The 18,904-nt window shown below is 41.6% G+C and overlaps 1 protein-coding gene across 4 annotated transcripts in view; it reads left to right on the top strand.

Moving 5' to 3' along the window:
* adamtsl2 (ADAMTS-like 2) overlaps positions 1 to 18,904 on the top strand; it is a 207,919-nt gene that overhangs the window by 26,699 nt on the left and 162,316 nt on the right. For 3 of the 4 annotated variants that reach the window (XR_011956136.1, XM_072566135.1, XM_072566133.1), the window contains exons 4-5: positions 395 to 473; positions 5,504 to 5,606. Coding sequence is in view for 3 of the 4 variants with exons in the window: in XM_072566135.1 (XP_072422236.1) it covers positions 395 to 473; positions 5,504 to 5,606 (182 nt within the window). In the remaining variant the exon portion in view is untranslated. The remainder of the gene's footprint in view (positions 1 to 394; positions 474 to 5,503; positions 5,607 to 18,904) is intronic. The other variant, XM_072566134.1, reaches the window with a different exon arrangement.

The raw sequence follows: 18,904 nt of genomic DNA, 5'->3' as shown, positions 1-18,904 counted from the left end.
CAGCGTTAGCCATATTGACAATGTGACAGTCAAGGAAAGAGCTGATTGGAGGTGGTCCTTTTGTGCTTTGGATGGGAGGTAGGAGGGGTCAGAACCACACTTTTGTGCACACATTTTGACTCCACAAACATTAAAGGAAATCCAGCCCACAGTCTTAACTGTCCTTCTTTAGAATGACATCATTTTATTGAAAGGAATGCTGCTGACTTCATTTACTTTTTCTATGAAAATTATTTCTAGTGAATGTAAATTAGTTGTATTTATTTAAATTTAATGTATGCTATTCAGTTTTGAATTTTTGTTTATTTGGAGTGCTTCTATGGGACAAACAAAGATACAAACTTATCTTGCACCACAAGATTCCTGAATATAATATGTTGTGTGTTTTATTTAGCAGAAGGCTTGCAGTGTTGGGAGCCGATAACCAGACTTGTATGGGTACTCCTAAACGATATCAGCTCTGCAATATACAGGTCAGTGAAATCATTTACTGCATATAAAGCTGGATGTTATAGGATGGTCAGTATAGGAATAAACACCTAATAAATGTACATCACATGCAAAGCAGCCAACAGCTGGGAGTGTACTATGAAGAACAGATAATAGTTAAGAACATTCAGTGAATCAGGCATAAAAATTCTGTTTGGGCAGTATTGTATCAACCATTAGTGTGCTAATTTTTAAAAACACATGCATTTGCAATGGATATTGCTGATTGGCCCAGCATTTAATCCCCATCCCTCATTGTCCTTGAAAAGATGGTGTTTAGCAACTCCTCAAGTTGTGATCCATTTTCTATAGGTAGAACCACAATATTATTATTGGAGAGAGCTCTCTAATTTCTGAATGGAAGAAAAAGGAACTGAAGTCAAACAGTGATAGGGTATAGAGCATAATAGGGCATATAACAGGTGTCTGATTAGTGTGATTCTATTCTTTTAGCAATGGAAAACAATGTCATCAGCCAGCAAGGGCATGAAGAAAATGTTGCTGCTTTTCAATGGGTGTTTCTTTCCTGGATCCTTTTACTGCCATACTCAGTTTAGAATTTTTATTTTATAGATGATGTCAAATGGCCTTATTTTGCTTCTGGATTTCCCTGTTCCCATCTTTCAAGAAGATTTTTACTTCTAACTCCCTAATCAGTCCATTGTTCTACTTGCTAACTGTTTATACGAGTTGGGCTTTTGTTTTGTTATTGACTAATCTATTTTCTTACTCCCTCTTTGATCCTCATTATCCCTATTTTAGAGCTCGTTTATAGTTTCATGTTCAGTCACTTACAATTGAGTGCTCTGAAATATCCCAGCAAGCCAAAGTTGAGACAGCCCCTTTGCTGTCTGGTGTCCTATATAAGCTAAATAGTGTAAAAACAGCAGAGTTCATTTTCTTAAAGGACACTGGTGTACCAGATGTATTTTTTGACATTGGTCAGTAGTAGTTACATTACTAAGGCCGGGGCAAGACCTCTCTGGCCTGATGTTAATCAAACCCATTTTGGCCCACTAAAAATGGAGGCAAGGGATTTTAAATTTTAAATTCCCCAGCCAATTACCACCAGTTACCATTTTGACCAGCAGGGATGCACGTTGCATGTCACGGTGAATACTCATCAGTCTTGAATTTCCCTGAAACCCTTATGGTTGTGTTCTGGACTGTAGTCTGCTCTATGGTCACACCCAAAACTGTTCAGTTACAAAAGTCAGTTTGAGAAAACTATTCTCCAGAAAGGTTCCTCCTCTGCCTGCCTTTCTAACCTGCTGGATGGTCTTTCACTTACTGTACTCCTGAAATTTAGTAATTGTGGATTGATCACTTCAGCCTTCTATACAAGCTGCAGTGGCTCCAACATTCCTCAAGCTGAATTCCTGAGCTTAAGTTTGAACAACTGGACATGCTGCAGATGTGCTTATCAAAGCAACGTGATGCATCCTTGAATTCCTGCATGGCAAGTTTATCTCAACAAATCTATTTGGTATTTCTAGATGTGCAATTTTGTATAATAAAGAACAACAGGACTGATTACTCACTGTTTACTCTGTTGTACAGTATCTCACCAGCTGGAGAGAAAATAGAGGGGCTAGCACAGTAACTGTAATTGATTTTGGAATAAATGACTGCTAGGATCAGGGAAAATGTCCTGCTGTGACCACCAGTAGTAGTTTTATAAATTTAAAATGTAAGACCTCCAGATAACAACAATCTCTGCAGTTTTGCTTGAGCTACATGCAAATTGCATGGGATTAATTCTGTGCAGAATGTACCTCATCAAGAGAATATTGCATTGAGAGGCAACCTTTTTGAAAAATAAAAGATTCTTTGAGGATTGACTGGGTGGATATGGAAATGTTGCTTCTCCTTGTGGGAGAGTTTAGGATGAGAGGGCATATTTTTATTCATTCGTGCAATGTGGGTGTAGCTGGCTGGCCAGCATTTGTTGTCCTTAAGAAGGTGGTACTGGGTTGCCTTCATGAACTGCTGCAGTCCACCTGCCCTATGTTGACCCACAATGCCCTTGGGGAGAGAATTCCACGATTTTGACCTTGATCTCAGAATAAGAGGTTGCACATTTTAAGACAGGAATTTCTTCTGAGGCTAGTCAGTTTGTGGGATTCTGTACTGCAGAATGCTATCAAGACTGGGTTTTTACGTATTACCCATAGAGCTGTGATTTTTCAAGGGAGTCGAGAGTTATGAACAAAAGCAGAAAAATTGTGTTGAAGAGCATCATATCAGCCTAATCTCACTGAATAGCAAACCAGACTCAATGGGCTTGAATGGCGTACCTTTTGCTCCTATGTCTTATGGTCTTGTGTTCAATGACTCACCACCATGGTAATCAAAAGACAAAGAAAATAAAGTTAATAGTTTGTCAAGCCAGATTTCACTTTTGAATTTGACTTGTCCAATGCTCCTGTCAGCAAGGATCATAATGCTACCATAACTGAATAGCGAATAAAAGATTTAATTTTTTTTGTCACTGTTTGTCAAATGCTCTACCTTTTTGTCTCAGTTCATTACACATGCTATTGTCTGCTTTCTCTGTCCCTTGTTTTTAAAATCTCTGACTACGATCCTATATACCTTGAAAAACACCTTTGCCACCTTTTATCCCTTGTTAACCCCTTTCCAAAGCCCTCTATTGCTCTTCAGTAGATGCCATGGCACCTTTTTTACATTTCACCCTAAAGGGGAGATAGAATCTTGATTTAACATTGCATTTCAAAAGACAAAACTGCCAGCACCACCTCACTACTAAATTTGGGTGTTGGAATAGAATTGGTGCTCAAGTATCATTAGCCAGACTTTTTTTAAAGATTTTTTTTGTCAACTTTTTAGGCAAATTATTGTAACCATGTGCAGGTTGTTCTGCTATATCATGTATTTCATTAAAGCGAATTCACTATAAGGCAATTGACGAATTGGAGACACCTTCTAAAGTGTGAACTTTTTAAAACTTGTTTGGAACAACTTAGCATCGACATCTATTTCAAACTCAGTGACTGTCTCAGGCAGCTCGATAATACTCCTCACACCCACCCTCCTGCAAAAATGTGATCCCTGTACTCCCAATTCCTCTAACTCCGCTGGAAATTCTCCCCAGGATGAGGGATTCCACTCCAGGACATCCCAGATGTCGTCCTACTTCAAGGGCCGTAATTTCCCATCTCCCAATGATCAATCCCCTCAACTACATTGCCTTCATCTCCTGCATCTCTGCTCTCCAAACCCCTCCCTCACCCAACCACAATAGAGTCCCCCTTGTCCTCGCATACCACCCCACCAACCTCCAAATAAATACCATACCTCCAAATACCATTCTCTGCTATTTTTGCAACTTGCACTCAGACCCCACCACCAAACAGATTTCCTTCCCCACCCCTATCTGCTTTCCTTGGGGACTGTTCACTCACTCCAAGACTTTCTTGTCTCCTCCAAACCCTCCTTCACACATGGTACCTTTTGCTGCAACCGCAGGAAGTGCAACACTTGCCCCACACCTTCTCTCTCACCTCCATCCAAAGCCTTAAACAATAATTCCAAATCCAGCAGAGATTCACTTGCACCTGTTCCAACCTGGTCTACTGTATCAGTTGCTCTCAATGTGGTTTCCTCTATATCAGAGAGACAAACTGCAGAATTGGGGGCTGTTTAATGAAGCGTCTGCACTCTGTACCTTCCGAACAACATCACCTTCTGGTTGCTAGCCACTTCAATTTCTCCTCCCACTCCTGTCAATCCTGGGCCTCCTCTGTTGGCAAAATAAGGCCACATACAAATTGGAGGAACAACACCCCATATTTCACTTTGGGAGCTTACAACCCAATGGCCTTAATGTAGAGTTCATCAACTTCAGAAGCTTCCCACCCCCAACCTTATCCCATGTCCACCCTTCTCCCTCTTCTCCACCTTCTTGACCAGACCTAATCTGTCCGTCTTCCTTCTCGCCTATCCAATCCACCAATCTCAATGATCCCGCCCCCATCGATATCCACTTATCATCCCAACTACCTTTCCTCCAGCACCCTCCCCTCCAACCACTTATTTCTCAGCTTCCTTGCCTCTCTCCAATCCTGATGAAGGGTCCTGACCTGAAACATTGACTTTCCTGCTCCTCTGCTGCTGTCTGACCTGCTGTGTTGCAGACGTTTCATCCCCTGTCCAGGTGACATCCTCAGTGCTTGGGTGCTTCCTGTGAAGCGCTGCTGTGATCTTTCCTCTGGCGTTTAGTGATTTGTATCTGCCGCTTTCAGTTGTCAGTTCCAGCTGTCTGCTGCAGTGGTCGGTATATTGGGTTCAGGTCGATGTGCTTATTGATTTGAATCTGTGGATGAATGCCATGCCTCTAGGAATTCCCTGGCTGTTCTCTGTTTGGCTTATCCTCAAATAGTGTTGTCCCAGTCGAACTCATGTTGCTTGTCATCTGAGTGTGTGGCTACTAAGGATAGCTGGTCGTGTCATTTCGTGGCTAGTTGGTGTTCATGGATGCGGATCGTTAGCTGTCTTCCTGTTTGTCCTATGTAGTGTTTTGTGCAGTCCTTGCATGGGATTTTGTACACTACATTGGTTTTGCTCATGCTGGGTATCGGGTCCTTTGTCCTGGTGAGTTGTTGTCTGAGAGTGGCTGTTGGTTTGTGTGCTGTTATGAGTCCTAGTGGTCACAGTAGTCTGGCTGTCAGTTTGGAAATGCTCTTGATGTATGGTAGTGTGCCTAGTCCTTTTGGGTTGCGGCATGTCCTCATTCCGTAGCAATTACACCACTAACATTTAAGTGCTGTTTCTAAAGCACAAATCTTTAATAATTCAGGGTTGCACAAGAACACAATCATGTCCTAGAGCCATCTGGACAGCAACTATGTGCCACTTGTTGAAGGTAGTTTTTTAGCAGCACATGTTTTAACATGTCCTAAAATACATAGGAAGTGCAATCACTGTTGCAAATATGGCAACCAACTCAAATGCAGTAAATTACGATTTGGAATACTTTTGTAATCTGTTGCAGGAATGCCCAGCTAATGGGAGAAGCTTTCGAGATGAGCAGTGTTCATCTTTTAACTCCCGGGTTTATAATGGAAGGACTTACAAATGGACACCGTTATATCCAGGTGAGGAAAGGTGCACATGTTGCAAAGTAATTATTTTGTTATATGTGATATTTAAAAAATATGACAATATATTTTGTAAAAACTTGTGAAGCAATCTGCTGTAAAGTTGTTAGGTGGCAACATTCAGTTCAGCTCTGCAATAGGGTTGGGGCTTGTTTCAACAAGCTTTTTGATAAGTTTGGAGGCCATTGAAGTGAAGTTCAAAGGAGACAGAGGTTGAGGAGCTGTTAGCTGAAGACTAAAGACAGGGGCAGACTCTTAGGAGTGCTGATTTTTAATTTCTAGTCTTGTAGGGAAGGAGTCTGGCCTCAGCTTTTTAAAAAAAAACTGAGGAAATGTCTAAGAATTAGGAGTTGGATGCAGGTCTCGGAACAAGTCCTGGAAGTTACTGACTTTAGGAAATTTAGTGTGAAATTTGGAAGAAGTCTGCATGCATTAATTCTTCTTTACAGTTATGAGCATGGAGGTCAAAAAGCAATGAGCAATATTTGTTTGGTGCATCTGAGCAAGTTTAGAGCTCTGGGAAAACTCAATTGCCACTTTTAAATTTATAAAGGAAGCTGTGGGTGAACATTTTGGGCTTATATCTGTGACTAAGTGCTGGAGTGCAGTTTTTGATATTCACAGCAGTGTGGACCCAAGTAAGGAGTGTGAACTGGCAGAACAGGAGCAGATGTTGAGGCTGTTCATGGGAGTGTGTTTCTGGGCCAGATTGGTACATTAAAGAGTTGTGAATTCCTTGTGAAGTTTAATGAGACTTGACAACCTATCGTTTAATTAATATCGGAGGAAAGTTACTGAAAAATTCATAGATCTACTTTGATCATATTTGCTATTTTGTGTGTTGTGTGGGATGTTTGATTGCAGTATATTACCTATTTTCACCTTGTTAATTCTGGATGATAGAATGTAGTAACATGTATGCAGTTGTTGTGGTATGTTCGCCAAGGTGGGAAATTGCTTTGGAGTGGCTCAGTAGTTAGCACTGCTGCCTCACAGTGCCAGGGACCCGGGTTCAATTCCAGCCTCTGGCAGCTGCCTGTGTGGAGTTTGCTGTTTGTGTGTCTGTGAGGGTTTGCTCTGGTTTGCTCTCTCAGTCCAAAGATGTGCAGGCTAGGTGAATTGGCCAAGCTAAATTGCCTCCTAGTGTCAAGGGATGTGTAGGTTAGGTGCATTAGTTAGGGTAAAAGTAGAGTGTTAGGGTAGTGGAAGAAGTCTGTGTGGGATACTCTTTGGAGGGTTGATGTGGACTTGTTGGACCAAATGTATGGATTCTGAGATGTTTCATCCCCTTTCCAGGTGATATCCTTAGTGCTGTGAAGCCTCTGTGAAGCACTGCTGTACTGTTGGTTAGAATTTATTTGATTTTGTTCCTGCTGCTTCTGGTTGCTGGCTCTGGTTGTTTGTTGCAGTGATCGGTATATTGGGACCAGGTCAATGTGTTTATTAATGGAGTCCATGGATGAGTGCCATGTTTCTAGAAATTCTCTGACTGTCCTCTGTTTGACTTGTCCTATTATTGTTGTCCCAGTTGAATTTGTGGTCCTTTGTCATCTGTGTGTATGGCCAGTAGGGACGGTTGGTCATGGCGTTTAGTGGCTAGTGGATGTTCGTGAATGTGGATTGCTCACTGTCTGCCCTATCCATGCAGTCCTTGCATGGAAGCTTGCACACCACATGTATCCTATACATGATGGGTATTGGATCTTTTGTTCTGGTGAGTTGTTGTCTGAGTGTAGCTGTTGATTTATGTGCTGTCATGAGTCCCAGTGGTTGGAGAGGTCTATCTGTCAGTTCAGACGTTTTTGATTTATGTAAAGTTGGATTGGAGCACGTCTTCGTTGTGTTTTGTCTGCCTGGTGTCTGCAGATGAAGTTGTAACGATATCCGTTCTTGGCAAAGACTTTGTAGAGGTATTCTTCTTCCTGTCTTCATGGATCAGGAATGCTGCAGTGTGTTGTAGCCCTTTAACTGGTTCCTTTACGCAGCTTCACTTGTTCGTGTTTGGATGGTTACTGTTATAATTCAGGACCTGGTCAGTGTGCATGGCTTGTCTATACACTTTTTTTTTTGTTTTGAGGTTTTTGTATTCTGTTATCTATTCTTTCCACAATCATATCTAGGAATGGGAGTTGGTTGTTAATTTCCTCCTGTCTCAAATTTAATCCCTGTGAGCATGGTGTTGATGATCTGGTGTGTGCTCTTGATCTCTGAACTTTTTTAATTATTACAAACGTGTCATCCACATATCTGATCCAAAGTTTAGGTCTAATTTGTGGAGGGCTTTTTGTTCAAGTCTTAGCAGAAGCAATGATGGAATGAGCCCAGAGATGGGTGAGCCCATAGGTGTCCCTATTTCAAAAGTGACCAGTCAGAAGTGGATTGTAATAATCAAACAGCCCATCACAATAGGACAGAACAGAACCACAAACAAAAAGAACAACATTACAATATAATGGCTAAACTAACCAACAGCAGAGAAGATGAACACAACAGTCACCTGGGTAAGAAACCTCTCGAACAGCTCAGACGCAGAAGAAGCAGCCTTAGTTAAGGGACTCCTCTACAACCACAGGAATACAGAAAAAAAACCAGACTTTCTAGCTGCACTTGAATGTACGTGCAGAACAAACTAACTAACCGAAGAGACCCAGCAAACAGTCAGACGAACCGTTGTACCCATACTAACAAGGAAAACACAAATGAACAACCTTAACACAAAGGAAAGAGAAGCCCTAAAAACACTAAGAACAAAAACATTATAATTGTACCAGTGGATAAAGACAGAATGACAATAATCATGAACAAAACGCACTTCGTGCAAAAGCAGGCAAACTACTTGCTGATATTGACACACACACTTACCAACAGAGAGGGAGTGTGACCCCACACCACAGTTAACCAATAGAATAAACAACATTATAGAACCTACACAAATGGACTGATAATCAAGGCAGGCCTACAAAAGATGAAACCAGAAGGCACCAACACCCCACGTTTTTGCAGATTTACTTTAGGTACACAAACCAGATGTACCACTTAGACCTGTTATGGCATTTCCAGGAACTCCATCTCACAAACTAGCAAAAGGGCTTCAACAAAAATTCAAGCATCTAATCAGTGGATCCAAACACTCCATACAATCATCACAGGAATTCCTGGACAATATCAAGAACATATTGACGAAGCAATGTTCTCATTTAGATGTAACGCCGCTCTTGTACCTTTTTATTGACAAAAATTTAGCCAAGGAGACAATAGCTAACTGCCTAGACATATGGAACAGATGACATGATGATGAACCAATCCACAAGGACTGCATGCTTAAACCACTGGATCTGTGCTTGAATACGCACTTCATATTCAGCAGCCAGATATATGAACAAATCATTGGGACAGCCATGGCCTCACCCATCTCTCTCTCTGCTCACAGCAGAAGCAATGGTGCAAAGACTGGAATAAACAGCCCTCCCATAAATCTGACTCAAACATTGGATCAGATACGTGGCCAACATAATTGTAGTAGTTAAAAGAACAGATCAAGAGTGCACACAGGATTATCAACACCATGCTCAAAGGGATCAAATTTGAGTTGAGGAAATTAATAACAAATACCCATTCCCAGCTGTGATGGTGGAAAGAACAAATAACCGGGAATGCAGAACAAAAGTGTACAGAAAAGCTGTACACAGACCAGATCCTGAATTATAACAGTGACCACGGAAACATGAACAAGAGAAGCTACATTAGGACCCTGTTCAAAAGCGCTACAACACCATACAGCACTCCTGATCTGCAAAGCGAGGAAGAAGAACACCTCTACAAAATCTTTGCCAAGAACAGATATCCCCACAACTTCATTTGCAGACATCTGGCAGACTGATAACACAATCAGGGCATGCCATAACCTAACACACTGACCAATCTATCTAAAGAAGTCTCTTGAACTGGCAGCTAGACTTCTCCAACCACTTGGATTCATGACAGCACACAAACCAACAGCCACGATTTTGCTGACAATAACTCACCATATTCCATGCAGGGACTGCGCAAAACACCAAATAGGACAAACCGACAGACAAGTACCATTCACGAATATCAACTAGCCACTAAATGCAATGACCAGCTGTCCCTAGTTGCTATATACACAGACGACCAGGACCACAAAATCGAAGGGGATGACAACAATAATAGGACAAGCCAAACACAGGATAGCCTGAGAATTTCTAGAAACATGACGCTCCTCCATTGAGTCCATCCATAAACACATTGACCTAGGCCCAATATACCGACCAATAAACTGGAGCTAGCAACCAGAAGTAGTGGGACCAAAACCAACTATACAGTACAGCAGTGCTTCACAGGAGGCTCCACAGCCCTGAGGATGTCACCTAGAAACAGGATGAAATGTCTGCAAACCAATTTAGCAAACCTATCAATGGAAAGGGATAGGTACATGACACAAGTCCAGAGTTATTGATGAGACAAGGGCAATTATAATGCAATTAGGCAAGAAATTAGGATACATAGAGTGGCATAGCAAAATGCAGGGGATGCAGACAATGGAAACCTTGAGCTGGTTTAAATCCCTATCAGGTAGGGAGGAAGTGATAAGGTAAGGGAACCATGGTTTACTACAGAAATTGCATCTCTTAAGTGGATGGTGGCTTGTATGTTGATGAGACAAGATGGTTCAGATAAGGTGACGAAGAGTTACAGATCAGCTAGGAAGGATTTAAAGAGTTAAGAGGACTCGAGCAGTCTTTAGCAAATAGAATAAAGGAGAACCCTAAAGTTTTCTACAGGTATGTGAGGAATAAAAGGATGACCTAGGGCAAGAATAGGGCCAGTCAAAGACAAGTGGGAAGATGAGTGTGGACCCTGTGGAGATCAGAGGTGCTAAACTAAAATTTCTCATCGTTTTCACTCAGGAAAAGGAGAATATTGTGGAGGAAAAGAATGAGGTACAATATATTAGAGTAGAAAGGTTAGTTACTAAGAGGTGTTATCAATTCTAGAAAGTAGACAAGTCCCTGGGCTGGATGGGATTTACCTGAGAATTCTCTGGGAAGCTAGGGAGGAGATAGCCGAGCCTTTTGACTTTGATATTTGAATCATCATTGTCTACAGGTTTAGTACCAGAGAACTGGAGGATTGCAAATATTGTGCCCTGGTTCAAGAAGGGCAGTAGAGATGACCCAGGTAATTATAGAACAGTGAGCCTTGCCATCTATTGAAGGAAAGGATTATAAGAAATAGGATTTATAATCATCTAGCAAGCAACAATTTGATTTCAGATAGTCAACATGGTTTCTTCAAGGGCACGTAGTGTCTCTCAAACCTCACTGAGTATCTTGAGAAGGTGACCAGGCATGTAGATGAGGGTAGGGCAGTTGACATGGTATACATGGACTTCAGTAAAGTCTTTGATAAGGTTCCACATGGTAGGCTGTTGGAGAAAATGCTGAGGCATGGGATTGAGGGTGATTTAGTAGTTTGGATTAGAAAGTGGCTTTCTGAAAGTAGGCAGCGAGTGGTGGTTGATGGGAAATATTCAGGCTGGTGTCTGGCTACTAGTGGTATGCCACAAGAATCTGTTTTGGGACCACTGCTGTTTGCAGGCATAGGTGGATGGATTAGTAAATTTGCAGATGACATTATATTTTGTGGAGTAGTGGACAATGGAAGAATGTTACAGGTTGCACGGGGACTTGGATAAACTGCAGAATTGGGCTGCGAGGTGGCAAGTGAAGTTCAATGCAGCTAAATGTGAGGTGATTCAATAGACAATAGGTGCAGGAGTAGGCCATTCTGCCCTTCGAGCCAGCATCACCATTCATTATGATCATGGCTGATCATCCTCAGTCAGTATCCTGTTCCTGCCTTATCCCCATAACTCTTGATTCCACTATCCTGAAGAGCTCTATCCAACTTTCTGGAAAGCATTCAGAGACTTGGCCTCAACAGCCTTCTGGGGCAGAACATTCCATATACCCACCACTCACTGGGTGAAGAAGTTTCTCCTCCACTCTGTTCTAAGTGGTCAACCCCCTCTTTTTAAACTGTGTCCTCTGGTTTGGGACTCCCCATAAGTGGAAACATGCTTCCTGCCTCCAGAGTGTCCAATCCTTTAATAATCTTATGCGTCTCAATCAGATCCCCCACTTTCTCCCCCAATGCCTTCACGTTGGGAAGGATAACAGGAAGGCAGAGTACTGGGTCAATGGAAAGACTCTTGGTAGTGTGGATGTGCAGAGGGATCTTGGAGTCCATGTATATCAATCCCTGAAAGTTGCCAACCAGGTTGATAGTGTTGTTAAGAAGGCATACGGTGTGTTAGGTTTCATTGGTAGAGGGATTGAGTTCTAGAGCCATGATGTCATGCTGCAACTAAACAAACCGCTAGTGCAGCCACACTTGGAATATTGTGTACGGTTCTGGTTGCCATATTTTGGGAAGGATGCGGAAGCATTAGAAAAAGTGCAGAGGGGATTTACCAGGATGTTGCCTGGTCTGGAGGGAAGGTCGTATGAGGAAAGGCTGAAAGACTTTGGTCTCTTCTCATTAGAAAGAAAAAGGCTGAGGGGATTTGATAGAGACATACAAGATGATCAGAAGGTTAGACAGGGAGAGTTTTTTTCTTAGGATGATGACATCAGCTTGTACGAGGGGGCGTAACTACAAATTGAAGGGTGATAGATTTAAGACAGATGTCAGAGGCAGGTCCTTTACTCAGTGGTAAGGGCGTGGAATGCCCTACCTGCCAATGTAGTCAACTCAGCCACATTAGGGAGATTTAAACAGTCCTTGGATAAGCACATGGATGATGATGGGATAGTGTAGGGGGACGAGCTGAGAATAGTTCACAGATCGGCACAACATTGGGCCTGTTCTGCGCTGTATTGTTCTATGTTCTATCCACCACTGCAACTGGCACCCGAGCTACAAATCTTTGCACAAACCTTGATTAACGTGTATTGTAGATTATTTACTGTACTAACTTGTATAGCAAAGTATTATTGTTTGTTCAAACCCATGGAATGTTGTGGCTGTATTCTTTTTTGGAATAAGTCTCAGCCACACTGCATGGAAACAGACCCTTCAGCCCCAATTGTCCATGCCGACCAGATTTCTTAAACTGAACTAGCCTCATTTGCCTGTGTTTCAGCCCATATTCCTCTAAACCTTTCCTATCCATATTACCTGTCCAAATGTATTTTAATATTGTAATTGTACTGGTATCTACCAATTTCTCTGTTCACCCCTTTCTGTACCACTCCCTGTATGAATAAGTTGACCCTTATACCCTTTTTAAATCTTTCCCCTTGCCTTAAACCTATGCTCTCCAGTTTTAGACTGCTCTAGCCTGGGGAAAAGACCTTTTTGTTTTTGGTTATGCACCTTTTATCTGTGCCCCTCGTGATTGTATAAGGTCATCCCTCAGCCTCCTATGTTCCAAAAGAAAAAGGTCCCAGCCTTTCCTTCTAACTCAAACCCTCCAGTCTCAATAACATCCTTTTGTAAATCTTTTTTTATGCACCCTTTCCAGGTTAATAACCTCATTCTTAAAAGCAAATGTGACCTTACCAATGCCTTGTGCAGCTGTAACATGACGTCCCAACTCCTGTACTCAGTGCTCTGACTGATAAGGCAAGTGTGCCAAATGCTTTCTTCACCACATTTGTCTACCTGTGATGCCACTTTCAAGGAATTATGTACCGACACCCCTTGGTTTTTGTTTGATAACATTACCTAGAGGTATGCCATTAACTGTATAGGTCCTGCCCTGATTTGTCTTTTAAAAGACCCTCAATAACCTGACTTAAACTGCATCTGCTGTTCATTAGCCCGCTGGCCCAGTTAATCAAGATCCCATTGTACTCTTAGGTAACCTCCTTCACTGCCCACTATACCACCAATTTTGGTGTCATCCGCAAACTTAACCATGCAGAAGTAATGTCAAGTACAATGCACTTGTAAATAAAAGGTGACAGAATACTGGCCACCTGTTCAAAAACATGGAATTCAACTTTTTGCCAACTTCAAAATACAAGGATCACTGGTCTCCAGCCAGACGGTAAGATAATATAATGACCTCTTCCAGTATTGTAATGAATCTCGTGGTTTGATCTGGGATCATGACATAACTTGGGACTTCATCTAGGGTATTAACATAATTTGGGGACTCCTGTGGGATTTCAAATCCATGGACAAATTAGTTAGATTTGCTGAATTTGAGACTGGTTAAAATTTTTATGGTGAATTTTAACAACTCTATTTTGTGTACAAGTCAGAACAGAATACAGGAGAATGGAATGTTGCCATTTGGAAGTACAGGAAGTGTTTGTATGTTGCATATTCAAAATTACATCCCTGTATGGGATAGCATTTGTAAATAGAAGTATTTTGTCAGTTGGATGTTTTGTAATTTGGGGACCCCTGTAGCTGTTGAAAAACAAAATTGATTTGTCAGTTGCTCTGACTTCTCTGAAGAGTAAAGCTTTTTTGCCTGAGTGGTTTACAAAACTTGACCAAGTCTAGATTAATAGTATTTACATAAAAGTTGCACTTAAAATTAAGCGTAAGGAATAGGAAAGCTGATATAGTTGATGTAATAGTGCACTAAGGAAGAAGAGGCAAATCCAGTGGAACAATTGGCTCGAATTTATTTGCAGATGATACAGCTTGAAATAGAAAGAGAAGCAAAGTTTGAACTTAAACTTCAAACAGAGAATTCATGAAAATTGAGCTTGAAAAAGAAATGTTTGGCTTGTGGTCAATAAGGAAGTCTAGTAGATTGGCTGAAGAGTCAAGTCCTTTTTCTACAACTATCCACAACTTAGTGTCATCCACAAATTTACTAACCCATCCTTCTACACCCCCCTCTAGGTCATTTATAAAAATTACAAACAGCAGTGGCCCCAAAACAGATCCTTGCAGTACACCACTAATAACTCAATTCTAGGATGAACCTTTCCCATCAACCACCACCCTCTGTCTTCTTTCAACTAGCCAATTTCTGATCCAAACTGCTAAATCATCCTGAATCCCATGCCTCCGTATTTTGTGCAATAGCCTGCAGTGGGGAGCCTTATCAAACTCCTTACTGAAATCCATATGCATCACCTCGACTGCTTTACCCTCATCCACCTGTTTTGGTCATCATCGCAAAGCCCTCAATATGGTTTATGAGGCACAACTTACCCTTCACAACCGTGTTGACTATCCCTAATCAACTTATTCCTCTCTAGATGATATCTCTTTATAACCTTTTCCAACACTTCACGCACAACCAAAGTAAGGCTCACTGGTCTATAATTACCAGGGTTGTCTCTACTGTCCTTGAACAAGGGGACAACATTTGCTAACCTCCAGTCTTATAACACTTCCTGTAGACAATGACGACAAAGGTCAAAGCCAAAGGCTCTCCAATCTTGTCTGTGGCTTCCCAGAGAAGCCTACGATAAATCCCAACCGCCCTAGGGACTTGCCTGTTTTCCCACTTTCCAGAATTGCTAATATCTCCTTGCGAACCTCAATCTAGTCTAGCAGCCTGCATCTCCGTATTCTCCTCAACAATGTTGTCTCTTTCCAGTGTGAATACTGACTAAATGTGTTCATTTAGCACTTCCCCCATCTCCTCTGACTCAACACGCAACTTCCCACTACTATCCTTGATTGGCCCTAATTTTTTCTCTAGTCCTTCTTTTATACCTGATATACCTATCGACTTACCAGGGATAATCCATGGGGTACAGGTCTCTGGGGTCAGAAATGAGGTTTTAAGGTCACAAGAGTTCACCAGCAACCAGGAAGGTGGTTTGAAGTGTGTCTACTTCAACGCCAGGAGCATCTGGAATAAGGTGGATAAACTTGCAGCATGGTTTGGTACCTGGGACTTCGATGTTGTGGCCATTTCGAGACATGGATAGAGCAGGGACAGGAATAATTGTTGCAGGTTCTGGGATTTAGATGTTTCAATAAGAACAGAAGATGGTAAAAGAGGGGCAGGTGTGGCATTAATCAAGAACAGTATTATGGTGACAGAAAGGATGTTTGAAGACTTGTCTACTGAGATAGTATGGGCTGAGGTTAGAAACAGGAAAGGAGAGATCATTCTGGGAATTTTCAATAGGCCTCCAACTAGTTCCAGAGATGTAGAGGAAAGGATAGCAAAGATGATCCTGGATAGGAGCGAGAGTAACAGGGTAGTTGTTATGGGGTCTTTAATTTTCCAAATGTTGACTGGAAACTCTATAGCTTAAAAATATGTTGCTGGAAAAGCGTAGCAGGTCAGGCAGCATCAAAGGAACAGGAGAATCGATGTTTCAGGCATAAGCCATAGGTAGTACTTTAGATGGGATAGTTTTTGTCAAATGTGTGCAAGAGGGCTTCCTGAAACAGTATGTAGACAGGCCAACAAGGGGCGAGGCCACATTGGATTTGGTACTGGCCAGGTGTTAGATTTGGAGGTAGGTGAACAATTTGGTTATGTTTACTCTAGCAATGGAAAGGGATAGGTATATACCGCAGGGCAAGAGTTATTGTTGGGCAAAAGGCAATTATGATGCGATTAGGCAAGATTTAGGATGCATAGGATAGGGAAGGAAACTGCAGGGATGGGTACAAATGAAGTGTGGAGCTTATTCAAGGAACAGCTACTGCATGTCCTTGATTTAGTATGTACCTGTGAATCAGGGAGGAAGTGGATGAGCGAGGAAGCCGTGGTTTACTAAAGAAGTGAATCTCTTCTCAAGGAAGAAGAAGAAGGCTTATGTTAGGATGAGACATGAAGGCTCAGTTAGGGTGCTTGAATGTTACAAGTTAGCCAGGAAAGACCGAAAGGAAGAGCTAAGAAGAGCCAGGAGGGGTATGAAAAGTCATTGGCAGATAGGATCTGCCAGCTGCATCACTCCAGGAATATCTGTTACACCTGCTTAAAATAACTAGTAAAGTTAAGGTCTGGGCTACCTTCTTGAAATGTTTTGAGGGGGTCTGGCCTGATCCATAACACAGATAATAGAGGGGGGCAAAATATAAGAATAGAAGTGATAGAAAGCTAGCATATTTTCATTGCCTTAGGACAGCAGGTGTAAAAGCAAATTGTTGGAACCCAGGACCAAGAAACATTCTCAACAGTGCACAGAAGTTACAGGCAGTTTCAGAAACCACGTTCTTCTTTGCTTGTATGAGGGGACATAACTACAAATTGAGGGGTGGTAGATTTAAGACAGATATCAGAGGCAGGTTGGTAAGGGTGTGGAGTGCCCTGCCTGCCAATGTAGTTAACTCAGCCACATTAGGGAGATTTAAACAATCCTTGAATAAGCACATGGATGATGATGGGATAGTGCAGGGGGGCGAACTGAGAATAGTTCAGATCGGCGCAACATTGAGGGCCAAAGGGCCTGTTCTGTGCTGTATTGTTCTGTTATGTGAAAAACTGATCAGTATAGCGAACGAACTAGTTTATATAAAAGAAGTTTGCTGATGAAAAACAAAATGGTGATGACACTTAAATTAAAACCTGATAAATGTCCAGTCTGTATGTAAAGTATCATGCAAAATGTCTTCAACAGGAGGAATTACTGATGATTTTGTTCATTGACTAATTGGCTAAATGTGGAATTAAAAGTGCAGACTGAACTGTTGGAACTTAATCTTGAAGGGAGAAGTGAAGTTTTGAACTGTTTTGTGACTTAGGGAACAAAGGTGAGTTGTGTGTGATTGAAGATCAAATCATGACTTTGAAAGCAGCTAGCAAAATTTCAAGGAACAGAATAAGAAACTGATGAATCATTGGAAAGAATTTATGGAGAAACCAGTAACCATGGAAAATAGATGTCCAAAATAAAAAGAACAATACATGAATAAAAACAAAGCTGTGGATGCCAGAAATCTGAAACAAAGTGCTGGAGAAGCTCAGCAGGTCTGACAGCATCTGCAGAGAAAAAAGCAGAATTAACATTTTGAGATACATTTTTGTCAGAAAATGTGCCATGTCATCTTTCATTCTTTGCCTGCAAGTTGTCAGAATGCAATGTGATGGATACTAAAAAGCAGTCTTTCAAAGAAGATGAGGAAATTGAGTATGAGCAGCATCAGGCACAACAAGCAAGACAGGATTAATTGATATCCAGTCTTAAGTGATGCTCATTAACTATAAACTTGTTCTAAAGGCAAGCACCATCTGTTTAGTTCAAGATACAAATGCAGCCTTTTTATATGTTATTTATTTGGTTTTCTTGTTTAATAACATTTAACATTAACTACTGTTTTGAAGATGAAGCCTTCAATGTTTGATGCTCCCACACTCTACAGTAACAACATTATATGTTACAATGGGCATTAGGGAATGAACCATGAAGGTAACTTCAGGAATTTCATTCTTACAGCAAGAGCTACAAATACAATTGACCAGAATGTGATATATATATTTACAGTTGCGTTTACAATGAAATGTAACCTATGCCATCTATATGCCCTTGGAAACTTTCTGTTTTCATTTCCCTCCTATCGCATCTACTCTAAATGGCTGTACTTGACTTGCAACTGTGTGCCAGATCAACGCTACATTTTAAATATAGCACCAGTGGTAAACCTAAACGGTCCTGGCAGCATGAGCACTTCTACTAGGGTGGGATGGCCCTGTTGGTGAGGAATGACATTCAATCCCTTGCGAGGGGGTACATGTAGAGTCAGAATGGATAGAGCTGAGAAATTCTAAGGGTAGAAAGACCCTAATGGGCGTTATCTACAGGCCCCAAACATTGGTCTGGATGTAGGGTGTAAGTTAAATAAGGAGTTGAAATTGGCCTGTCGCAATGGTATTATTAAAGGCAAGGACTGATTAGAGATAGTCAGCATGGCTTTGTGTGTGGGCAATCATGTCTCGCAAACTTGATTGAGTTTTTTGAGGAAGTAACAAAGAGGATTGATGAGGGAAGAGTAGTAGATGTGATCTATATGGATAAGGTTCCCCATGGGAGACTGATTAGCAAGGTTAAATCTCCTGGAATACAGGGAGAACTAGCCATTTGGATACAAAACTGGCTCAAAGGTAGAAGACAGAGGGTGGAGGTGGAGGGTTGTTTTTCAAACTGGAGGCATGTGACCAGTGGAGTGCCACAAGGATCGGTGCTGGGTCCTCTACTTTTTGTCATTTACATAAATGATTTGAATGCGAGCGTAAGAGGTCCAGTTAGTAAGTTTGCAGATGACACCAAAATTGGAGGTGTAGTGGACAGCGAAGTGGGTTACCTCCGATTACAACAGGATCTTGACCAGTTGTGCCAGTG

The sequence above is a fragment of the Chiloscyllium punctatum genome, chromosome 49 (assembly GCF_047496795.1).
Source record: "Chiloscyllium punctatum isolate Juve2018m chromosome 49, sChiPun1.3, whole genome shotgun sequence".
NCBI classification, from domain to species: Eukaryota; Metazoa; Chordata; class Chondrichthyes; order Orectolobiformes; family Hemiscylliidae; genus Chiloscyllium; species Chiloscyllium punctatum.
The sequence above is the reverse complement of the archived record's forward strand: the minus strand, read 5'-3'. Positions and strand labels throughout refer to the sequence as shown.